This window comes from Leishmania mexicana, chromosome 32, assembly GCF_000234665.1.
Source record: "Leishmania mexicana MHOM/GT/2001/U1103 complete genome, chromosome 32".
In the NCBI taxonomy this organism is placed as follows: Eukaryota; Euglenozoa; class Kinetoplastea; order Trypanosomatida; family Trypanosomatidae; genus Leishmania; species Leishmania mexicana.
The window spans coordinates 688,590-707,831 of NC_018336.1; the positions used below are offsets into that span (position 1 = coordinate 688,590).

The window sequence follows — 19,242 nt, forward strand, 5'->3', positions numbered from 1 at the left end:
GACGATTACTTACCATAGACGTAGAAGGGTGCCTCGTCGTTCCAATCTGCGTTGAAGTGCATCAAGGTCCGTTGCCGCAGCCTGGTTGAAGCAAGCACCTTTTCGTCGAGCTTACGAGAGGTCACGACACACTGAATACTAGGGACTTGAGCGATGACGTTTGTCAATTTCGTCATGAGATCGTAGTCAAACATCCATGAGTGTGTAAAGAGAACGGTCACTCCCTCCTCATTGAGCCTTGCTGCACACTTCACCAGGTCCCCCTGCACCCACACAGCTTCCTTTTTAGAGAAGACATCTGAGTAAAGCAGCTTTGCTCGCTTCGATGCCTCCTCGGCTGCCCGGATTCGCGACGGAATGATCTCTACACCAACGCTCTTCGGACACTTCGTCTCAGAAAGTACCTGCAAGCAAACGTTACCAACTCCACTGCCAATATCACAAAACACAATCCTGGCTTCCAGATCAGCTTGAGATTCACCCTCACTTTCGAGGAGTTCTCTTTTCCGCCCATCAAGGAGAGCGGGGATAATTGCCTTCGTCCACATTTGCCGGACGCCGTTCACGTCGATGATGCCGATCTGTGCAAACACATTCGGCTGCACCGTGATAGATTCCTCTCCAATCTCCAACTCTCCGCGGCTTTCGTACTCTTCGGAAAGGTGCTTGTAGAGAAGAGGCTGCATAACGGCAAAGTTGGGTGGCGGCGATGTAAGTCCCAGTGGTCGGTAATTGGCGGTGATCGAGTGGTGGCGCAGGTAGTTCATGTACGTCAGCGTTCCTCCGCCGACAGCACCGGCAACTACACCGGTGGCTATAATTCGAAAGGCACGGGGGGTAACAGCGATCTTCAAGACCACCAACGTGCCAGCGGCGGCACAGCCAAACAGCACCAATGTGGAGTACATGGCTCTGCCTACTAACAACGCAGAAACAGAGCGAAAAGGAGCAAGAGATTGTTGAGTGAGGTGTGGGGAGGCCCATTCTCAGGTTCTGAAGCAGCAGTATGAAGCCACTGTCAGCGTAACACTCAATTTTTTTGTGTGTGTATGGGCGCACGCGAGTCTTTTTTTTCTGCAACAACATAGTTTGCAGCCCGGTCGATAGCAACACACGCCATCTGTTTGGGCGCTCGCTTGCTATTTTGGTACACTCACTACAGCTGCTGAGCAGCATCATGAGCTCTCAAGGTAACCTTGCATCCGTTTTCATCAGCTCAAAAATGGGTTGACCCTTCCTCAAGGTCTCGCTCATGGTGCGCTGAAAGGTCACGGGCGGTACTTCGCTACAGCAGCACTTGCAGTGATCACTCCAATGGAAAACCCCTTCTCATGTCTTTTTCAAGCTTTGCACGAATGGAACACACGCACTGCTCCCAGTCGCCTGGGAAAGTGTGGAGTCGCGGTGAGCCTTGGTGGGAGGAGGGGGGGGGGTTGAGGGACCTGCAGTGGGTAGGGGTTCCTGAGGTGGTCTTCGGGGTACTGCGAGAGGGTATCGTTTTCACCCTTTGCCTCTCACAGCATCTCATGCGGGGGAAAAGCGCGAGACTGCGTCTGGGCTCGATGCAGACAGGCAGCGATGGCAGCGCTGATCTTGTGCATGAGTAGGTCGTCGAACTACAAGTCAAAGGAAACGTTTACAGCCTGCAACGAAGCACCGCTCTTCAGGTGGGTAGGAGTGGCTCGGTGCAGGTATCCCATCTATCGCTTAGAGACAGCCTATGGCATACGGGACTCTTGGCGATCATCTGTCCTCGAATATCCACCTTCCTCTTTCTGCTTTCCCTTTTTACCCTTTTCGTTGCAGGTTCTGGAGGCACGCCACACTCTCAGTGGAGGCATCGAAGACGCTTAGAAAGCTGTGAAGGTGACATCCTTATACACACAGACACGGCGTGGATCATCTCCGAATGAACAACGTTATTGAGAATGCCCTGCGGGAGACACCCATCACACTCGTGGTCTGCGGGCTGATGGGGATGTTAGGCGTTATGTCGTCATTGGAGGTGATTCATCCTCTCTACTTGCTGCTCAGTCCGTCTTTGGTGTTCAAAGAGCATCAGTACTGGCGTCTGGTCACCAACTTCCTCTACTTTGGTCCAATCAGCGCTCACTGCATCATGGAAATTCAGTGGATCTACCTGGTGAGCTCTTACCTTGAAGCGCAGTACTACCACAGGCGACCGCTTGACTATATCTTCCTACTCTTGATCATCGGCTGCTCGCTTCTGGGCCTACGGTTTTCGTCGATTGTGAATGTGCCATACCTAAGCTACATGCTAGGCACATGCCTGACATACATTATGAGTCGTCTCTTCAACGACATGGAAGTTGCCATCTTTTTCGTGGTTCCGGTTCCAATGCGCCTTCTCCCGTTTGTGCTTCTGATCATGAACACAATGGTGTCTGGAATGACGAACGAGGTCCTGGGCAATGTTCTCGGGCACATCTTATGGTATTTTTTAGAGGTGTTTCCTCGCATCACCGGGCAGAGCCCTCTTCGAATCCAGCGTCTGCTCGAGCGGGCATTTGCTGCACCGGTACGCCAGGCGACATAGTTTGGTTATTGCCTCAGACAACAACAAAAAAAAAGTAGCAAATGACCGGACTCCTCTCCCACAGTTTTGAAACATCTTAGAATCGCTCCACTCCAATGGAATACGCAGACCGATTTCGGTTTCGCTTCCTCAAAGGTGGTGTTTTCGTGCGCTAGCGGCGCTGGCGTTTTTCGTCACATACGTTGATTGCTTGCCGCACGTCCTTCTCTCTCATTGTGTATACTTGGCTTCTTACGGCTTTCTCGCAGTCCAAAGCTGCTTTTTCTTATTTATTTCCTGGGCGTCGTATGAACTCGAGAGAACTGCCAGGATGTCGCGTCAGCTTCTCCAACGGTGCTCGAAAAAGCACCTTGTGATCCACATGGACATTAACAAGACCATTATCCAGGTCGACCAGGCGGGTGGCCGCACCACGGATGATGTTCTGAATAGTAATGTTGCTGCGAATACGTTTGGGCTTGTCGACCCAACTGACAACCAGTGGCGGCCTCTTTACTGCGCTGCTGATGCGCCGGTCGTCCTACCAGATGCCCACAGTGGCCCCATCATGTCGTATGAAGCATACATTGACAGGCTACATTGCGCTCCTCCGGGGATGCAGGAGCTGCCAAAGGCAGAGCGCGATGCCATATGGAAGTCCGTATCAAACCTCCGGCGACAGGCTACGAGGAAGTTCACTTTTCCTGGGGAAGTTGGCGAGTCATATGCACCGCTAGTCAATCTACAGCGTCAGCACTTGAAGCACAGTGACGGGCAGCACATTATCCCTGCGTTTTTCCACATGATCAACACACTGTCAGAGCTTAATTTGCGGTTCACACTCATTTTCAGAACCTTTGGTAGTGATTTGAACACTGTTCTGCAAGAGTGGAGATCGTTCGTCCTTGGGACGCATGCGTGCAAGCCGTCTGGCCCAGTTTTGCAGGAGCTAAAAGAGAGTTATATTGAACCACTCTCAGGGAGTTTTTTCCGGCAGGGTGATGACGTATACATTTGCTACGGACCTCACGTATCCCTCTCGTCACACCTCAAGTCGGACTTTGAGGAGAAAGATCCTGTCAAGGTGCTGGAGCACCTGCAGCAAGTGCCTGGGTGCACGTCGGCTCACAAGACATCCTTTTCGGATCTCAAGGATCATTTGGTGGAATACTTTGCCCGCTCTAAGAACATAGGTGGGCTTGTGGATTACTACCCCAGTTGGGCACAGGCAGCGGAACACCGCACTGGGGGAAAGGTGTTCCCGATTTCGCAGAATGACCCCAGCTACTACTTTGTCTTCTTCGACGACAACATTTTCATTGGGGATGAGCACTCTATTGTGGATATTCGCGAGGCAGACGGCGCAAAAAGTATTGTTGGTGTGGAGGTAGAGAGGAAGTACTGCGTTCCCGTAAATGCATTCAGGGCCATTGTGGACAAGGAGTACTTTGTCAGCGAACTGTGCGCGTGCTTGAAGTTGCAGGACAGCGAATTGTGACTGGTGATGTGCAACTGCTTCAGTCGCAGTTTACAATAATAGGCATCTGACACACAAAAAACAAACAGTCCTGCGTTTTTGAGGACCTTTCACCACCAATAGTGCTACTTCTTTGACTGAATGCATCATGAGCAAGTTGCGCTGCAACCAGCATGTGTAGAGCAAAAGTTGTCCCCTGCACGCACAAGAAAACAAGGGCTTGCCTCGCTACAGCACCGCTGTCTATGCTTTACAAAGCTTGCGCTCTTCGTTGTGCCTTAGACTCCACTCATGAAGTCACTTTTCTAGGTGCTCGCCAACTCCTCCTCAAGAACTTGTCGCATGACTGAATTCAAGAAGTTGACGACGCTGGCCGACGCTCTCGCCCAAGATGTGTCCACTTTGAAGGCCTGCTGCACAGATGACGGCCATTACGATTGCAATGGGAGCGCAGCCGGGGGTGTTGACTCCCGTCTATTTGCTTGTGATGCGGAGCATTTGCACCTCCTCTCAACCCGAATTCGTGAGGCTGTCGCCGACGGTATTCCAAGGCTGCGGAAAATTGTGCTGAAGGCACGGGAGACGGATCCCAATAGGCAAATCTACAACGAGGCGATGTGTGCAAAGATCGAAGCCCTGTTCCTTGTGTTCTGCGAAGCCCTTCAGCTTTTGGTACCTGAGTATTTCGATACTCTGACGGAGAAGGACGTTTCTCTGCCGGAGGATGCCAAGGGGCGCAACGTATTGGACGGTTTGCTCGACGCAAACTTCGATCCTAATGTGCTCTTGGAGGAGTCAGCGTCTTTGCAGGCGGCGGATAATGTGCACAACCACTACATACTACATCGAGCAAAGGCGGAGGCGTGGCAGTCACGCGTAGCACAGGGGTTGACAGATGCAGTCGCGTTTGAATCGCAAAACCGTGCACTCATTGTGGCCGAGGAAAAAGTCAGCCGAGTAGCTGTGCTTGAGGAAAAACGAGCCGACAAAGTGCGTGTCACTAAGATCATGGAGGTGCGGGCAGAGTTAAAGTGGGAGGCTGAACTGCAGCGCAGGGACGCAGAGCGGAGTCTCCTCAAAACTGCCGCCGCGGCTATCAGCGACATTGATGCAATCCCCTTTTTTCTAGCCAGCAGCATATCGGACGAGGCTCTTCGAGTTACCATCGCAGGCCATGCTCGTCAGCTGATCAAGGCCCTCTTGAGTACGCCAGAGGATATGAACATTCGTCGGCTGCGAAACAACAACGAGCATCTTCTGTGTGACTACGGCCACCCTTGCTTGAGTGCGTGTGACCCTGAAACCGGAGAGAGATGTGTTTGTCAGGTGGTTGTTTGTGCAGCTGAGGTGCTGTGGTGCCGCATAGGATACACTATCCGCTACACAAAGGTGCCTAATCGCTCCCTCGACGTGTTGAGAAGTGAGGCCAAGGCCCACTCCTTTCGCCTTCCATGTGGGCGAAGCTTGTCAGCGCACAACTACGAACCAATGGGCTTCGAAGACTACTCGGAGCGACTCTTTGAACTCGCGGAGCCGGATGCAATGGAGCGGGCGGATGAATGGATGGAGTGGTATGCCATGATGCAGCGCATGGAGTCGACGCTATCAAGCATGGGACCCAGATCGTACAGATAGCCAACGCTCATCATTTCTTATCCTTTTCCTGATATGCGACATTGTGAGAACGCACACACACACGGGTCTCTTCAGGAATGCTATCAAAGCAGGGTGGCACCAGCCGCAGAAAGGGACTAGGGAGCAACTGCCAACTTTTGTCGTCCATACACAAATGACTGATGCTCAACGTCGCTACCTCTCTTGCGTCATGCAAGCTGATTGCTCTTCATTCTAATGATGCGATTCCTCTCTCCCAATCCCACGTCCTGCTCATTCTCTGCCTTGTTTGCCTCTCTCAATCCTTGCTATTAGCGGCACTCCAGCTCATAGGAATATCTGCGCGTGCGGAGAGACGCGACTTTTTTCTCTCCTCCCCTTTTTCCCCCTTCTACGTGAAGGTCGCCAATTCACGTAGGCTTTGTATGTCCCAATCCGGAGCTGAAGCACGCCTTGACCGCGGTGTGCATTGGCGCTGTGGTGTAGAGACTTCGGTGGACCCACGCGCGGCTCCTGAATCGATGGGGCTTTTATTTACCACTTTGGCACATTGCGTTTGCTCTCTTGCTTTCACCGAAACTGTGTTCACTCCTGTCGGCGTGGGTGGCGTTGGTTTCTGATGTTTTTTTTCTTGTCGCGCCATTTCTCTGCGGGCAGTTTAGAACGTAGTAGTGATGCACCCCGAAGATGGCTCGGGCACATCGGGTGCTGCTCCTATCTCCGCGTCGGAGGCACTGCGTAGCTTTGGTGGGTGCCTCACAGCGTACGAAAGGAAGGAGATAGTGCAGTACGAGACCATTCACTACGTCGGCCAAAGATGCGTCGACAAGAGGAGGTCGCCGACCAACGGTCGCAATGATGGGTATGACACCGAGGAAGGTGAATACATCTTTCGCGTCAAGGACCACATCGCTTACCGCTACGAGGTCCTCAAGGAGTTGGGAAGCGGTGCGTTTGGCCAAGTCTTCAAGGCAATCGACCATTTGGATAGTTCAATTGTAGCGGTGAAGATGATTCGAAACCAGCGCAAGGTACTGCAACAGGCCGAGCAGGAGATTCGCATGCTACGGCATGTGAACGACCGCGATCCAAAAGGACTCTACGGCATCGTGCGCATGACAGACAACTTCAAGTTTCGCGGACATACATGCATCACCTACGAGCTCCTAGGCGCCAACCTATATGACTATCTTAAAGCGAGCAACTTTTTCCCGATGACACTGTCGTTGATCCGCAGCATTGCTGCGCGCATGCTGGTGGCGCTGACGTTTCTAGCGCGCGAGAGTATAATTCACTGCGACCTGAAGCCCGAGAACATTCTGCTGCGCGACAGCGACCCGTCTGTCGTGAAAGTGGTCGATCTAGGGTCTGCGAGCTTCGACGTGAAAAACATGTGCACGTACATCCAGTCGCGCTTCTATCGCGCGCCGGAGGTAATTATGGAGCAGAAGTACGACAAGGCAATCGACTGGTGGAGCTTCGGGTGCATACTGTGCGAGCTGGCCAACGGTAACCCCATCTTTCCCGGCGAGGATGAGAAAGATCAGCTAGGGTGCATCATGGAATACCTAGGGCCACCGCCACAGAGCTTTGTAGAGGCCTCCTCTGCCAGGCGGAGGCGCGAGTTCTTCGACGAGCGTTACAAGCCACGACCCCGCACGACGTGCACGGGTAAACAACGTGAGCTAGGGTCTCGATCGCTAGCGAAGTTCGTGGCGGTCTCAGAGGACGACGACTTTCTGAGTTTTGTGCGCCTCTTTCTGCAGTGGGAACCATCGAAGCGGGTCCCACCGCGCGAAGCGATGAAGCACCACTGGATCTGCGGCGAGTTTGTCTTTCCCACCCAGTCGGAGGAGAAGCCGACGTTGTCGTCGCTGACAAAGGAGAGCAACGACTCTGCCACCGGGCCGCTCAAGGCGTGTATGTCTCAGGAGCCTGCCGCATCACTAAAAACGGAGGCATCCACGCCCATCACCTTGGGGCAACCTTTCACGGCTCGCGGGGCGCCGGCGGATTTTCTATCGCCGAGTGCTCCGCATCAAAGGGTCCAAAGATCGGCGCTGTTGCCGCAGCCGCCCACTGCCTGCACAGATAGAGAGAACTGCGATGCCCTCTCAGGTGACGGTGCCATTCCCGTGGGCACAGTGCCGTGTTCTCGCGACGCGTCCGCCAGCACTGCGACGCACGGCGCGGCTCGATTGACAGGCGCGCAGGTGCAGCGGCCGCCAGCACAGCGACGGCAGAGCGGACGCCTGCATCGCGGCAGGCAGCGACGTTCCACAGACATGGCAGACGTTGAAATGCCGGGAGAGGCCATTACTTCACCGAATCACTCGACATCTCTTCACGCAGCATTGGATGTTGAAGTGTCCGCTACAGAGAAGCGCACGCGTGAGTTCATAATCGCTGCGAATGGCGCATCTTCTCCCTCCTCCTGCGCATGCGGAACCGCCACGAGAGCGACCAACGCAAGGTCTCACGAAGTGCGCCTCACCAACAGAGTGCTCTCGTCAGAGGTGCTGTCGCCTGCCATCTTGCGCTCTAGCGCCAACCCCATCATCGTCACTTCCCGCGGCAGGAATGCCCACTCACCTGAGAACAAAGCATCACTAAATGCATCTCACAGCAAGATCAACAACGGTGGTGCCGTCGGCAACGCGCGCGGCGGCAACAGTGCAGGAGACGTGCCCACGAGGGTGTTTGAGTTGCGCCAGAAGTACGGGGATTCCAAGACGAAGGCAGGAACTGTCGATCCATCTGACAGGGGTGGCAGGACCATTGCCTTTAATAGCCTTTCACGATGGTCCAACACGGCGGGGAAGACGCAATTAGGTGGGCATCGGCAAGGGAATGCGAGTGCATCAGACACGCTGGATAGCCGCGGCCGCGCATCGCCTGGAGTGTCGACTGACTCTCCGAGAGGGCAGTCGAGAGGGGAACGCAGAGAGTATTCGATCAACCTCGACGCAGCGACTTTGCCACCCACCGAGGTGTACCAGCCCGCTGCAGTGAAAGGCAGTCTGCACGTGGGAGAGTACATGCTACCGTCAGAGCTGCCACTGTTTAGCGAAGGCGCTAGTTCTGGCCCCCACGATGTTGAGGTAGCGCCGAACTGCAGTCTGCTGGGAGCAATGGTGTCGGAACCGTGCGGCAAGAGTGAGAAGAGCCAGGTCTCGCTGCAGCCACGGGGAAGCTCTCCTCCCTCTTCGTCTGGCCCATCCGCTGTTGCCACACCTTCGCTAAGGCCGCAGTATACGCTTCGGCACCGCGGCACTCAACGCAGCATGCTCGCCATGCGCGACGGCGGGGCGGCGCATGCCGCCGCAAGAAGTCAGCGTGCGGTGGCAGGTGCCGCAGCGCCGGTGTCATGGGAAAGGCCACCTGTTCAACCCAGCGACATGCCCCTGGTACCGCCTCGGCAAACGTTGGCCCAGCGATCTCTACTGCTGCAGCGGAACGGTGCTGGAACCCGGGGCGGGGATGTGGTGAAGCCTTCCACCACCCCTGCGACGCAGCTACCATCGCTCAAGAGATACTCGGCTCACTGAGTGCTCGAAGCGCGTGCTCTCAAGTTGGGTAAGAGGTGAGGTGGGTGTAGAGTTTTCCCCTGCGGAGCATGCCAGTAGTGGTGTGAAACGGGTGGGCCTGGGCAGAGAAGCAATGACGAGGTTGACTCTCAGACAAGTGCACCTTTTGCAGGCGATAGGGCTTATTATGCGTGGTGCTGAGGAGAATGCACATCAAAAAAAAGGTAGGAAATCCCGAAGAGGGAGCGGAGGCAAGACGGATACGTCTGGGATGTCGAGAAAAAGTATGCTTTAAATTTTATTTTCGTCTGCCTTTCCACTCCTTCGCTTTTTTTTTGCTTGGTTTGTGGATGGTGCGCGCTTCAGCAACTTCCGCTTGCACGTGCATGTGTGCACGTGTGTCTCTGCGCCTGGGTATCTCTCTTGATCTACGCATCGCAGTGTGCTTATTGTTCAGTACCAGCGCGTCGCCCTCGCCCCGAGTCTGAGCGTTCGCTTCCTTACTTTGTCAAAGAAAAGAGAGAGTGAGGATACACGCTTGGTGCTCCGGCTGAAAAGAAGGACACTCAGCATGATGGCAGACAGCTGCTTCCCTCTGATACGGCACTGCGTCTTTCATCCTTCGTGCGGATCTTCTGTGAATTGTTTCTATCTCTTCGGCGGCCACGCCCTTTTTTTCCCGGCTACTTGGTCTTCACTTACTCTTTCTTTCTATTCCTTTTGCCCATATCTTGGGGGGGGGAGGTTCTACGAATGTGTGTCGAGTGAGCTCCTCATTTTACTTTGTGCCGTGATGCACAGGACGTGGTACTTCAGTGATGGTTTCGTTCTTTTTTTTTGCCCCTTCCTCTCCTTCTTTTCCAGCATCTTCTGCAGAATGTACTTCCTCTGCGCTGTGTTGGAGAGTTGTAGAGAGAGCGTGGATGGTCGCTGTGGTAATGGGTTACGAAGGCCGCCCAAGGCGCGCACGTGTGATGCTCATCACCGAGTATCCTGTCCACTGGGGGAGAGCAATGGCAAGGATGGACATGCCCAGTCGCTCTTTGCCTCTTTCCATTCCTTTACTTCTTCCTTGTCGATTCTCGACTACGGCGCATGCTTCCTAGTCATCTGAGCCCCATTGCGTGCCCTTGTTATTCCTTTTGTTGGCCCTCATTTTTCTTACCAATAACCCGGAGGCTCCTCATTCTTCTCCTTGTCGTTCATATATATTCATATATATTCATATTCATATATATGTACACACGCATATACATATGATTGCTCTTCCGTCCTCCTCTTCATGCTCGAGGAAACGAAGACACTGTGCCCGTTTACTACTATTCTTATATTCTTTCTTGCTTTGGATCTTTTTGTACACAACAACAAAAAAGTATATTCTTCTGTGAAGGTGTGATGAAGCGGGCGGTGATGGCAAAAAAAAAACAAGGTAAACACAGCGAAAGAATGAGAAAAAAATGAAGGGGTAGGGGTGGGTGGGGGGGGGGCAGCACGATGAGGATGGTGGTGACGGCGTGTTTGCATAAAACACATGTGCTTATCCGTGTCTTTCTCTGGCTCTCTCTCTTTCCTTTTTTTCTTTCGTATTGGTTGTTGTTTCTTTGCTTACCTGTTACCATCCGTTTTCTTCGTGCTTATTATTCTGTGTGTACAGGAGCGCGTGTGTCTGCATATGGCGAGAGTGTGAGGAGTGGTCCGTGTGTGCCTTCTCGTAAAGGCGCACGCCACTTGCAGCACAGCCAGTAAGCGAACACACAATCAACGGGTTTTTTCTCAACGCATTCATTCTGCCGTAGAACATGAGTCCAACGCCATTCAAGCCCCGGGCCGTCACAGGCCCCATCGCGTGGTGCGAAGCAGCGCTGGGCACACGCATCACAGCCATGCGCCGACGCAGCCATCTCAGCACGGGCCCTGCCTCAACCTCCACCAGCCTCCTCTACGCGGGCAGCCCCGCAGCCGCTCATATCATGCCGGCCGCCACCCGGCGCACCCCTCGGGGCGGCCCAGGCGCCACACACCAGGAGCCAGCGAGGGCCGGGCGGGCCGCAGTCGAGTCGCGCTGACACCCCGCCCATATAGCATGCACGGCGCAACCCGGTGCACAGTCGCAGGCCGCTCCGACGCAGCGCCACCCACGACCTGGCCGCCGGCATCAGCAGCGATGCATCGCTCGGGCCCCGCCCCCACGTCGCAGGCGCTTGACCCTGCCACCACCAGATGCGGCGCGGCATTGGCAGGGGATAGGGGCTCTGCCTGGCTTCTCCCCCGCACAGGGCGGGGTATTGGACTCTGATACCACGTGTCGAGGTGCTCCCCACCAGCAGGGAGAGTAGAGAAGCGTGGAAAGGAGAAACGTGCGTGCCTTTCTGGCCATGGATGGCGGGCTTCACCCTCGCAGCCGTTTTCACCGAGTTTCGCAGACGTCTTGGATTGTCATTCCGCTCGCATTTCTCGCCAACGAAAGTTGTGGAGGCGCGCTCCATTTGCAGCAGCTGTTCATCGGATGCGGCTAAAAGGGCCTTGGAAATGTGTGGCCCGATTCTCCCGGTAGGTCAGACCCACCGGGTACGTGTGGCGGCCGATTCAGAATTCCCGCCGCTCATGAGCTGGTGCGCCATCTGCCGTGCGCTGCCGACCATTCCGGTGATTCCTTGGGGCTCATATGGGTGTCGTCCAATCACCATACAACGGCAAGGGGGTATCAGCGCGCTGTACACCGTTGCGTACCTGAAGACGATTGGCCGACGCTTTTCAGGTCCTCCTCGCGGCGCTCAGCCATGACTTGTCCCCGGGTCCCTCCAGCGGGATGCCCTCCTCGGCGTCAGACCCGCCGCCCTTCATAAGAGGGGAGGGATTTTCGCCCTGTGAGGGGGCATCTGTTCGGTTTTGTTGTTACAACAGAGTCCACCGTTGGTGTGCACGGAAGTCTTGCTTCCCCGGGCCACCTTTTCGTTGTGACCCTGTGAAAGATCGTGGCGCGAGGGGCATGGGTGCAGTCTTGGGGGGGGGGTCATCGTATCGCTTCATCTGATGTCTCTGCGAATACATAGATCAGCATGAGAAGCCCCCGCCGTCATCGCTGAAGCGTTGTTGTGCCACGCACTTGGCGAAGGTCAAAAGGCTGTCGTGGGGCGATCCTCGAGAAGGTCTTGCGTACGTCCCGCCCCCACAATGACAGACGGAGGGGAAGCCGAAAGTACGCAGTCGTGCGTTGCTGCGAGTCCTACCCCATGCTGGGATACCGGCTAGCCAGCGATGTCGCGTGTGCAGGGGTGAGCAGCCGCTTCTCTCCTCAGTGCTGACGTGGCGGTACAGCCCTCCTCCGGTCAGGTCGTCCGTGAGCGTGGCCAGTCGTCTGCTTGTGCCACAGAGCTGTGTTGGCATGCGCACTTGCAGAAGAAAATGCAGCTCCGCGACGTGTCGTCTTCCCGCGTGGCACGCTACCACCCCGGTGAGCATCTCATTATCCTGTCCTGTCCCTCTCCGGGCCACCCGGTGGGCAGCCCTGTCTTCAGAGTTCTTTGAGGGCTCGTGCGGCTGGTGCTGCTCCTCGGCGCGGAGAGGGGTTTGCCAGGATCTTCTTCGGCCCGTTTAGTGCCTCTGCTGCATAATCCGCCCTTCACTTCTCAAGCAGAGCAAGACGACGCTTGCATTCGCCTGTTGCCGGACCTCGGTGCACCCGACATGCTTGACTGCGGCGGTCTCTGTCGGGGTGGTGACTGGCGAAGCGATGCGCCTAAACACTCGCTCTGTCACGCTGGCGTGTCGTCCGCGGAAAGAGGGGATGAGAGACCCCACGAAGCGAGAGGGGTGTGGGCATTGCAGCTGCCATGCTGTGCGAGCAGAGGAGAGGATAGACGCCAGAGGTCATGCAGGCAAGGAGGGGGTGGGTTGTTGGATCATGAGAGCGCACACATCCCGGCCCTGACCCTGGGCCCCTTAGGAGACGGCATGACGCGTTTTCCCGACGGCGGCCACTCGCCCAGTCTGTACAAATCCCAGCAACGTGTGTGAGCGATCTCCCATTTCGCTTTGCCCGCGAAGATCTTGAACAAAAAGGTGAAACAGGGACCATAGGGTTCTGACCACCTGCCTGCAACAAGTTTTGTACCCTGAGGTGCGCAGGGCCCGAGGAATAGAAAGGAAGAACGAAATAGATGGAGACGGGAAGAGACAGTGAAGTGTTTGTATTGAGTTGGTCTCCCTTCTTTGTGTGTGCACCTTCCCGCCGCATCCCCTCCCCTCCCTCGCCGACTCGCGCACGGTACATGTGTTTCGGGAGGAAAGCCAGGAACCTGTTTGCACTGGGTGATAGGTGGAGTCACGAGGAGAGAGAAACCCAGAGGGGGACGTAAGCAAAAGGCAGAAGGTATCTTTACATACTAGGAAGTAGAGACGAGAAGGCGAGTGCGCTGCACATAACATCACGTTAACCAACAAGGCGAGAAGAGCAAGACATAGGGAGAATGTGAGAGGAAGCCCGCCGCGTCACAGCTCCGGTGCAGCTCGTCCTTCGTTGGTTCCTCGCATTCTCTGCAAACTGCTTTTTGTGCCTCCTTTCCCCTCCTCCTCAACGACAGTTTTCTAGTCTTCGTTTTCAGACTCACTGACGGCGTTACTGTGCGTGTGCGTGTATCACTGTTACCGATAATGACCTCTGCCTTTCTTTTCTCTCATCCGGTCAGCTCCGCCGTTCCTGATGGTGAGGGACACCTCAGCGCGCGGTATCCATGACCCTGTGCCCGCCCTGTGCGGGGGAGAAGCCAGGCAGAGCCCCTATCCCCTGCCAATGCCGCGCCGCATCTGGTGGTGGCAGGGTCAAGCGCCTGCGACGTGGGGGTGGGGTCCGAGCGATGCATCGCTGCTGATGCCGGCGGCCAGGTCGTGGGTGGCGCTGCGTCGGAGCGGGCTGCGACTGTGCAGCGGGTTGCGCCGTGCATGCTATATGGGCGGGGTGTCAGCGCGACTCGACTGCGGCCCGCCCGGCCCTCGCTGGCTCCTGGTGTGTGGCGCCTGGGCCGCCCCGAGGGGTGCGCCGGGTGGCGGCCAGCATGATATGAGCGGCTGCGGGGCTGCCCGCGTAGAGGAGGCTGGTGGAGGTTGAGGCAGGGCCCGTGCTGAGATGGCTGCGTCGGCGCATGGCTGTGATGCGTGTGCCCAGCGCTGCTTCGCACCACGCGATGGGGCCTGTGACGGCCCGGGGCTAGCGTGCCCATTCCGTCCATGCCGTAAAGGCGGAGAATGGACTCGTTGAGAAAAAAAAGGACTCCGAACTTTGCGCAAGGGGTGAGAGGGTGGGTTAAGGGAGACTGAGGGACATGTTCTGCAGCGCTGGTGCCCACCGGTGTCACAAGGAGCAGCTCTTTGCATTTCTATCATATTTTTTTTCGTCGACGTCAGGATGCTGGCTGGTACTTGTTGTCCCCTCTTTGGTATCTATATTGGATTGCCTAATCATGCATGTTTTCTGCGACGTGTGCATCGGTCTTTTTAGAGAAGCGGAAGGTAGCTGCTCCCACTTTCTCGGCGCGCGCTCGCCATCTCGTGTTTCCTTTTCTACGTAAGCCGTGGCTCACCTTTGTTTTTATATTTTATCGCCACCTTTTCCGACCCCACGAAGCCCCCTTTTTTTCACGCACCCTAACCCGTGCCCCTTCCTGTGTTCGCGTGTTCCTTTCCTTTCGAGTGTTCCCTCCCCCGGCGTACGGGTTTGCCTCCTCCTCCTCCTCCTCCTCCCCTCTCACGAGCTCTCTTCTTTGGAGCTCTTATGTGCGTATCTTTTTTTTGGAGAGAGTGGGAGAGGGGGGGGGCATTCTCGCTCTCTTTCTCCCCACCACTTTTGCCCCTGACTTGCTCTCCTCCCTCCATGTGCTCCCGGTGATTTCCGTACTCCAGCTCTCTGTCGTTCTGTACTTCTTTGTGTGTATGCTTGGAAGGTTCGTCAGAAGAAGGACCCAAGGCGGGCCGATGACACAGCGATATGATGATGAGTAGGGGTCGGGTCAACGTGCTCTCCGCCATTCCAGTGACATGCTTCCCCCAGGCACTCATCCTCTCCCCGCGTTGCGCTTCTTGTGTCAGATCTCGAGATGTCGAGTCATCGTACGCGTTTCGCTTTTCCGCCATCCACTCTCTTGCTTGCCCACCGCGACAGGGAATCCCCTCTTGTGGTGGACGGGCAAAGATGGGGTGGGGGTGGGGGAATGCTTAAGTCTACCTACTCGTGCGGAGTGTTACTGCGTGATGACTCGCACACAGCAGACCTCTCATGGGTAGCGTTTCCAGCGCTAGAGGTGTTGAGAGCACGAGTGGAGGGGGGGGGGTAACGGCGTTTTAGAGTCGGGAAACAGAAAGGAGCACGGAAAGCGAGCGCAAAGCTCGCTGTCTGAACGACGTCTTGAAAAAACAAAGAGAAGCGCTGAGGGAGGAGGAGGTGAGGGTGCACTGGCGTGCTTGCGTCTGCACGCCAGCGCCAACATACACGCACGTGAACAGAGAAGTAGCGAGCGAAAAGCAGCAAAAGGAAGGACCACAACGAAGTGAAGGAGAACTAACAAAGAGAGCCGGCGAGGGGGGAGAGTAAGGAAGGGAGGCAGTAACACCTGCAGGTCATCACAGCGCCACGTAGTACGGCACTGCCCGAAACATACCTGAGTAGCCGTTTCGGTGTCGTTCTCTTTTCCCTTTTCATAGTGCAGGGCGCACGCGTGCGTGGGCAATGCAAGAGGAGGGGCAGCGGGAGATGATCGATGAGGACAGTGCTGCAGCGCGCGTCTGCCGTGGCACCATCATTCTCTTTCTCTTGCGCGAGTGACAAGCAAGAATGCGACGAGTGCCATGGAGACTCAGCGCAGCAGACCCCCATCCGTCCATGCAGCCTTCTTTTTTGGATGTCTTGTTGCACACAACTTTTCCACCGTGGCGATCACCCCTTCTCCTTTCTTCCTTTACCTTCTACGTGAGCGTCGCTCTACCTTGGTACTGGAGGACCGTACCAACACTTGGAGGAGGCCAACGGGTGTGGCGTAGACGCCCCACTGACAGAAAGTTCGCTGCAGCTGCGGAACGTGCGCTTACACAAAGCGTGCTGGTGGTGGCACCCCGTGGGATAGCGAGAGCTCAGGCACAACCGCAGCCGCCCCTCTTTGTTTCTTGTGTTGATATCTTCACTCATTACATGTGCAAAGATGCTCCGCGTATCTGTCGTGTTGCAGAATAGGGTGGCACCGCAGTCTCTGCGCACGTTGGCGCACGATCTCCTTAAGGCTCAGCATGCATCAGGACGCACGCTCATGTCCATCATGGGGCCAAAGTGCTACACGACTCGAGGTACACTTCTCATAGGCTGCGCGAATCTGTTGTGCTTCACCACGTACTGCCTTATGGTGAACTGGATTTACGAGGGCTACGCCGACTTGTGGTATGGTGTGTATGGCCTGGAGGACGATGCCGATGACAACGATGATTGAGAGCGTGGGACGGGCCCTGGGAATCGGGGAAAGGGCAAAACGAACGCTCCTGGACACCTTCCACGGGGAGGGGAGTGGAGGGATGGGGGGGGGGCGTATGCGCCCCTCTACAGCTCTCCATCTTTTTTTTTCACCCACTGCGACATGTAGTTAGGTTACCGCATGCACTATCCAGGGATGTGTTATGTGCCTCTCTGTCTTTTGTATTTTTCTCTCGGCTCGGCAGCTAGCTGTCTGCACAGTAGTCTTCCTCTTTTGTTTCACATGCGCGTCGTGTTGCGGATGTGTGTCTACCTTCCCTTGCTTTCCATAAGTCACTATGCCCATCCATCAGCACTTCCGTCGTACGACTTTACGAGTGCGCGGCTTGTGTTGTTGTGTCTATGGGGGGGAAGGGAGGCAGCGGAGGCGGAGGTGAGGGATACATCTGCGCGCGCGTGTGTGTATGCTCTGGGACGCATTAAAAGAAGCAAAAAAAATAGGAGAGACGCAGCAGGTTTGGGTGAGCTCCCTGTTCGGTTTTTTCACTTCTGAGAAGGAGCCCGGAAAGGGCGCAGCTCACGTCTCTCTCTCTCTCAATGCACGCATGCTCAGAGGCAGCGGTGGTGCTGTGCTCGTTACTCTTCACACTGCTGCAGACGCATCCGGGTCAAGCGAGGGTGCACGAAAACCGCAAGGCATGCAACGGCGGATCCTCCTGGGCCTTCTGCCAGTGTGCTCCTTGTGCAACGGAACGGGGCACGCTCGTTGCTCTTTCTCTGTGTGCGCAACGTATACGGCATCCTATGCTCTTTCCTTTTCTTCCTGTTTCGTTCTCAGTTCATGAGAACACGTACGCAGTGCCACGGAAGGAAAAAAAGGAACAAACTACTCACGAGCAGACGTATACACAAGTACAGGGCGCATCAACGACGCGCGCATCGCGCAGCGCGCCTTCTTCTGTTTCCCTTGTAGCCAACACAAGATCCGACTTTGTGGTAATACGCGACAAGCTTCTCTCGCGTTTCCACGCTTGTTTTACCGCATCTTTTTGTGTACTTCCGTGAGGGGCGGGTAGCGCAGGCGGTTTGGGTGAAAAAAAATCCCAAGAGAGACTTTTCCCTTTCTTTCTTTTTCTCTTGCATCGACTCTTGTTGCTCCGCTGGTCATGGGATCTACCACAGGAGCGGACAAGACCATCAAGGTCCTCCTCATCGGCGACAGCGGCGTGGGTAAGTCCTCCCTGCTGCTCTCCTTCACCACTGGGGCCTTTGACGAGAATATTTCGTCGACCATCGGCATTGATTTCAAGGTGAAGAAGGTGGACGTTGTAGATGCCCACACGGGCGGCAAGACGACCGTGAACCTGCAGCTATGGGATACGGCAGGACAGGAGCGCTTCCGTACCTTGACCAGCTCCTACTATCGCGGTGCGCAGGCTGTTGTGCTCGTCTACGATGTTAACGATCCGCAGTCTTTCCACGGGCTCAAGAAGTGGCTCGATGAAGCGAATAGCTATTGCCGCCGTGACGAGGCGGAGAGTAGCAGTATGGTGTTCCTGCTGATCGGCAACAAGACGGACCTGTGCCCTGATGAGAACTCGATGCCGCTGCCCCGCTCGACTGCGCAGGGGTTTGCCCAACAGAACAACATGCTGTTTGCCCTCACCTCTGCTAAGACACGGATCGGGGTGGCGCAGGCATTTGACGAGGTGGCGCGTAGTGTGTATGATAAGTTGCAGGACTTGGAGCAGTACGAGCGACGTCGGATCACGAACTTGAACGATGGCGGCAACAACGGCGCTGGACAGGGCTGCTGCTAGGGCAAGCTGTACCACACCGAACTGAGAAGGGTGTGGGTCGGGGCTCATAAGGGAAGAGGCGGAGGCCGCGGTGTGCGGCGCATGTTCGCATCAGCCGATCAGAGTACAGGCACCCATACACATATTTGCCAGGATGTGATGATGGGGGAAGAATAACCGGGTACTGCACCGGAGCCGCGGGTGCGGCACACACAGACGAAATGTGGACGAGGTGGGGTGCAGTCACCTGTGCGCCTCTTGGTATCCCGGACATCTTCCTTTCCCCCTCATGTGTGCCGTGCCTCCTCCGCCTCTCCACTGGGTACCTTTTCATTCACCTCCCTGCGGTTCAGTCCCTTTTTTTTTCTGCCGCCGGTTGTCCACTTTAAGCTAGACATAAGGCGGACAGATGGCCCTACAGCTAGAACTCGCCTGACCCGTCACCCTTTTCATTCCGCCATCGCCTTCCCTCACCCTCTCTCGTTCAGCAGAACGTATGTGCCACGGCCTCCTCCCCCTTCTCTTCTCCGCTCGGGGCGCTTCTCTCTTTTTTTTTCATGTTGTCTCTGCTTCACCGCGGCATGACATCCCCGTGCTTCTTCTGCCTTGGCTAAGGTTTATCCGTTGCCCTGTACATATATATATATATATGTGTGTGTGTGTGTGCGTTGCGTTTTTTCTCCCCTTTTCGTGTACGATTTACGGTGGGAGGCACGGCATTGTCTCGCTGCCTTTTTTTCCTCTACGGTGATGGGGCTCATCCGCCCTCCCTTTTCCTTCCCCGCTGCGAGTTACAGGCCCGGCGCCACCTTCAAGGACACGAAAACTAGACAGCA

The 19,242-nt window shown here is 55.6% G+C and overlaps 6 protein-coding genes across 6 annotated transcripts; 5 read left to right on the forward strand and 1 right to left on the reverse strand.

Annotated features, from left to right (window-relative positions):
• Positions 1 to 5: 5 nt before the first annotated feature.
• Positions 6 to 767, reverse strand: LMXM_32_1790 (conserved hypothetical protein; the record flags this gene model as incomplete). The annotated part of the gene is made up of 1 exon (XM_003878383.1): positions 6 to 767. One exon carries the CDS (start codon positions 765 to 767, stop codon positions 6 to 8), a length of 762 nt encoding a protein of 253 aa, XP_003878432.1.
• A 1,142-nt stretch (positions 768 to 1,909) lies between these two features.
• On the forward strand, positions 1,910 to 2,557 carry LMXM_32_1800 (conserved hypothetical protein; the record flags this gene model as incomplete). Its single annotated transcript, XM_003878384.1, has 1 exon — positions 1,910 to 2,557. The coding sequence occupies one exon, from the start codon at positions 1,910 to 1,912 to the stop codon at positions 2,555 to 2,557; it is 648 nt and encodes a 215-aa protein (XP_003878433.1).
• Positions 2,558 to 2,867: 310 nt separating this feature from the next.
• Positions 2,868 to 4,034, forward strand: LMXM_32_1810 (conserved hypothetical protein; the record flags this gene model as incomplete). Its single annotated transcript, XM_003878385.1, has 1 exon — positions 2,868 to 4,034. The coding sequence occupies one exon, from the start codon at positions 2,868 to 2,870 to the stop codon at positions 4,032 to 4,034; it is 1,167 nt and encodes a 388-aa protein (XP_003878434.1).
• Positions 4,035 to 4,355: 321 nt separating this feature from the next.
• Positions 4,356 to 5,648, forward strand: LMXM_32_1820 (conserved hypothetical protein; the record flags this gene model as incomplete). The annotated part of the gene is made up of 1 exon (XM_003878386.1): positions 4,356 to 5,648. One exon carries the CDS (start codon positions 4,356 to 4,358, stop codon positions 5,646 to 5,648), a length of 1,293 nt encoding a protein of 430 aa, XP_003878435.1.
• A 653-nt stretch (positions 5,649 to 6,301) lies between these two features.
• Positions 6,302 to 9,175, forward strand: LMXM_32_1830 (putative dual-specificity protein kinase; the record flags this gene model as incomplete). Its single annotated transcript, XM_003878387.1, has 1 exon — positions 6,302 to 9,175. One exon carries the CDS (start codon positions 6,302 to 6,304, stop codon positions 9,173 to 9,175), a length of 2,874 nt encoding a protein of 957 aa, XP_003878436.1.
• An 8,598-nt stretch (positions 9,176 to 17,773) lies between these two features.
• On the forward strand, positions 17,774 to 18,427 carry LMXM_32_1840 (putative small GTP-binding protein Rab18; the record flags this gene model as incomplete). Its single annotated transcript, XM_003878388.1, has 1 exon — positions 17,774 to 18,427. The coding sequence occupies one exon, from the start codon at positions 17,774 to 17,776 to the stop codon at positions 18,425 to 18,427; it is 654 nt and encodes a 217-aa protein (XP_003878437.1).
• Between the last annotated feature and the right edge of the window lie 815 nt (positions 18,428 to 19,242).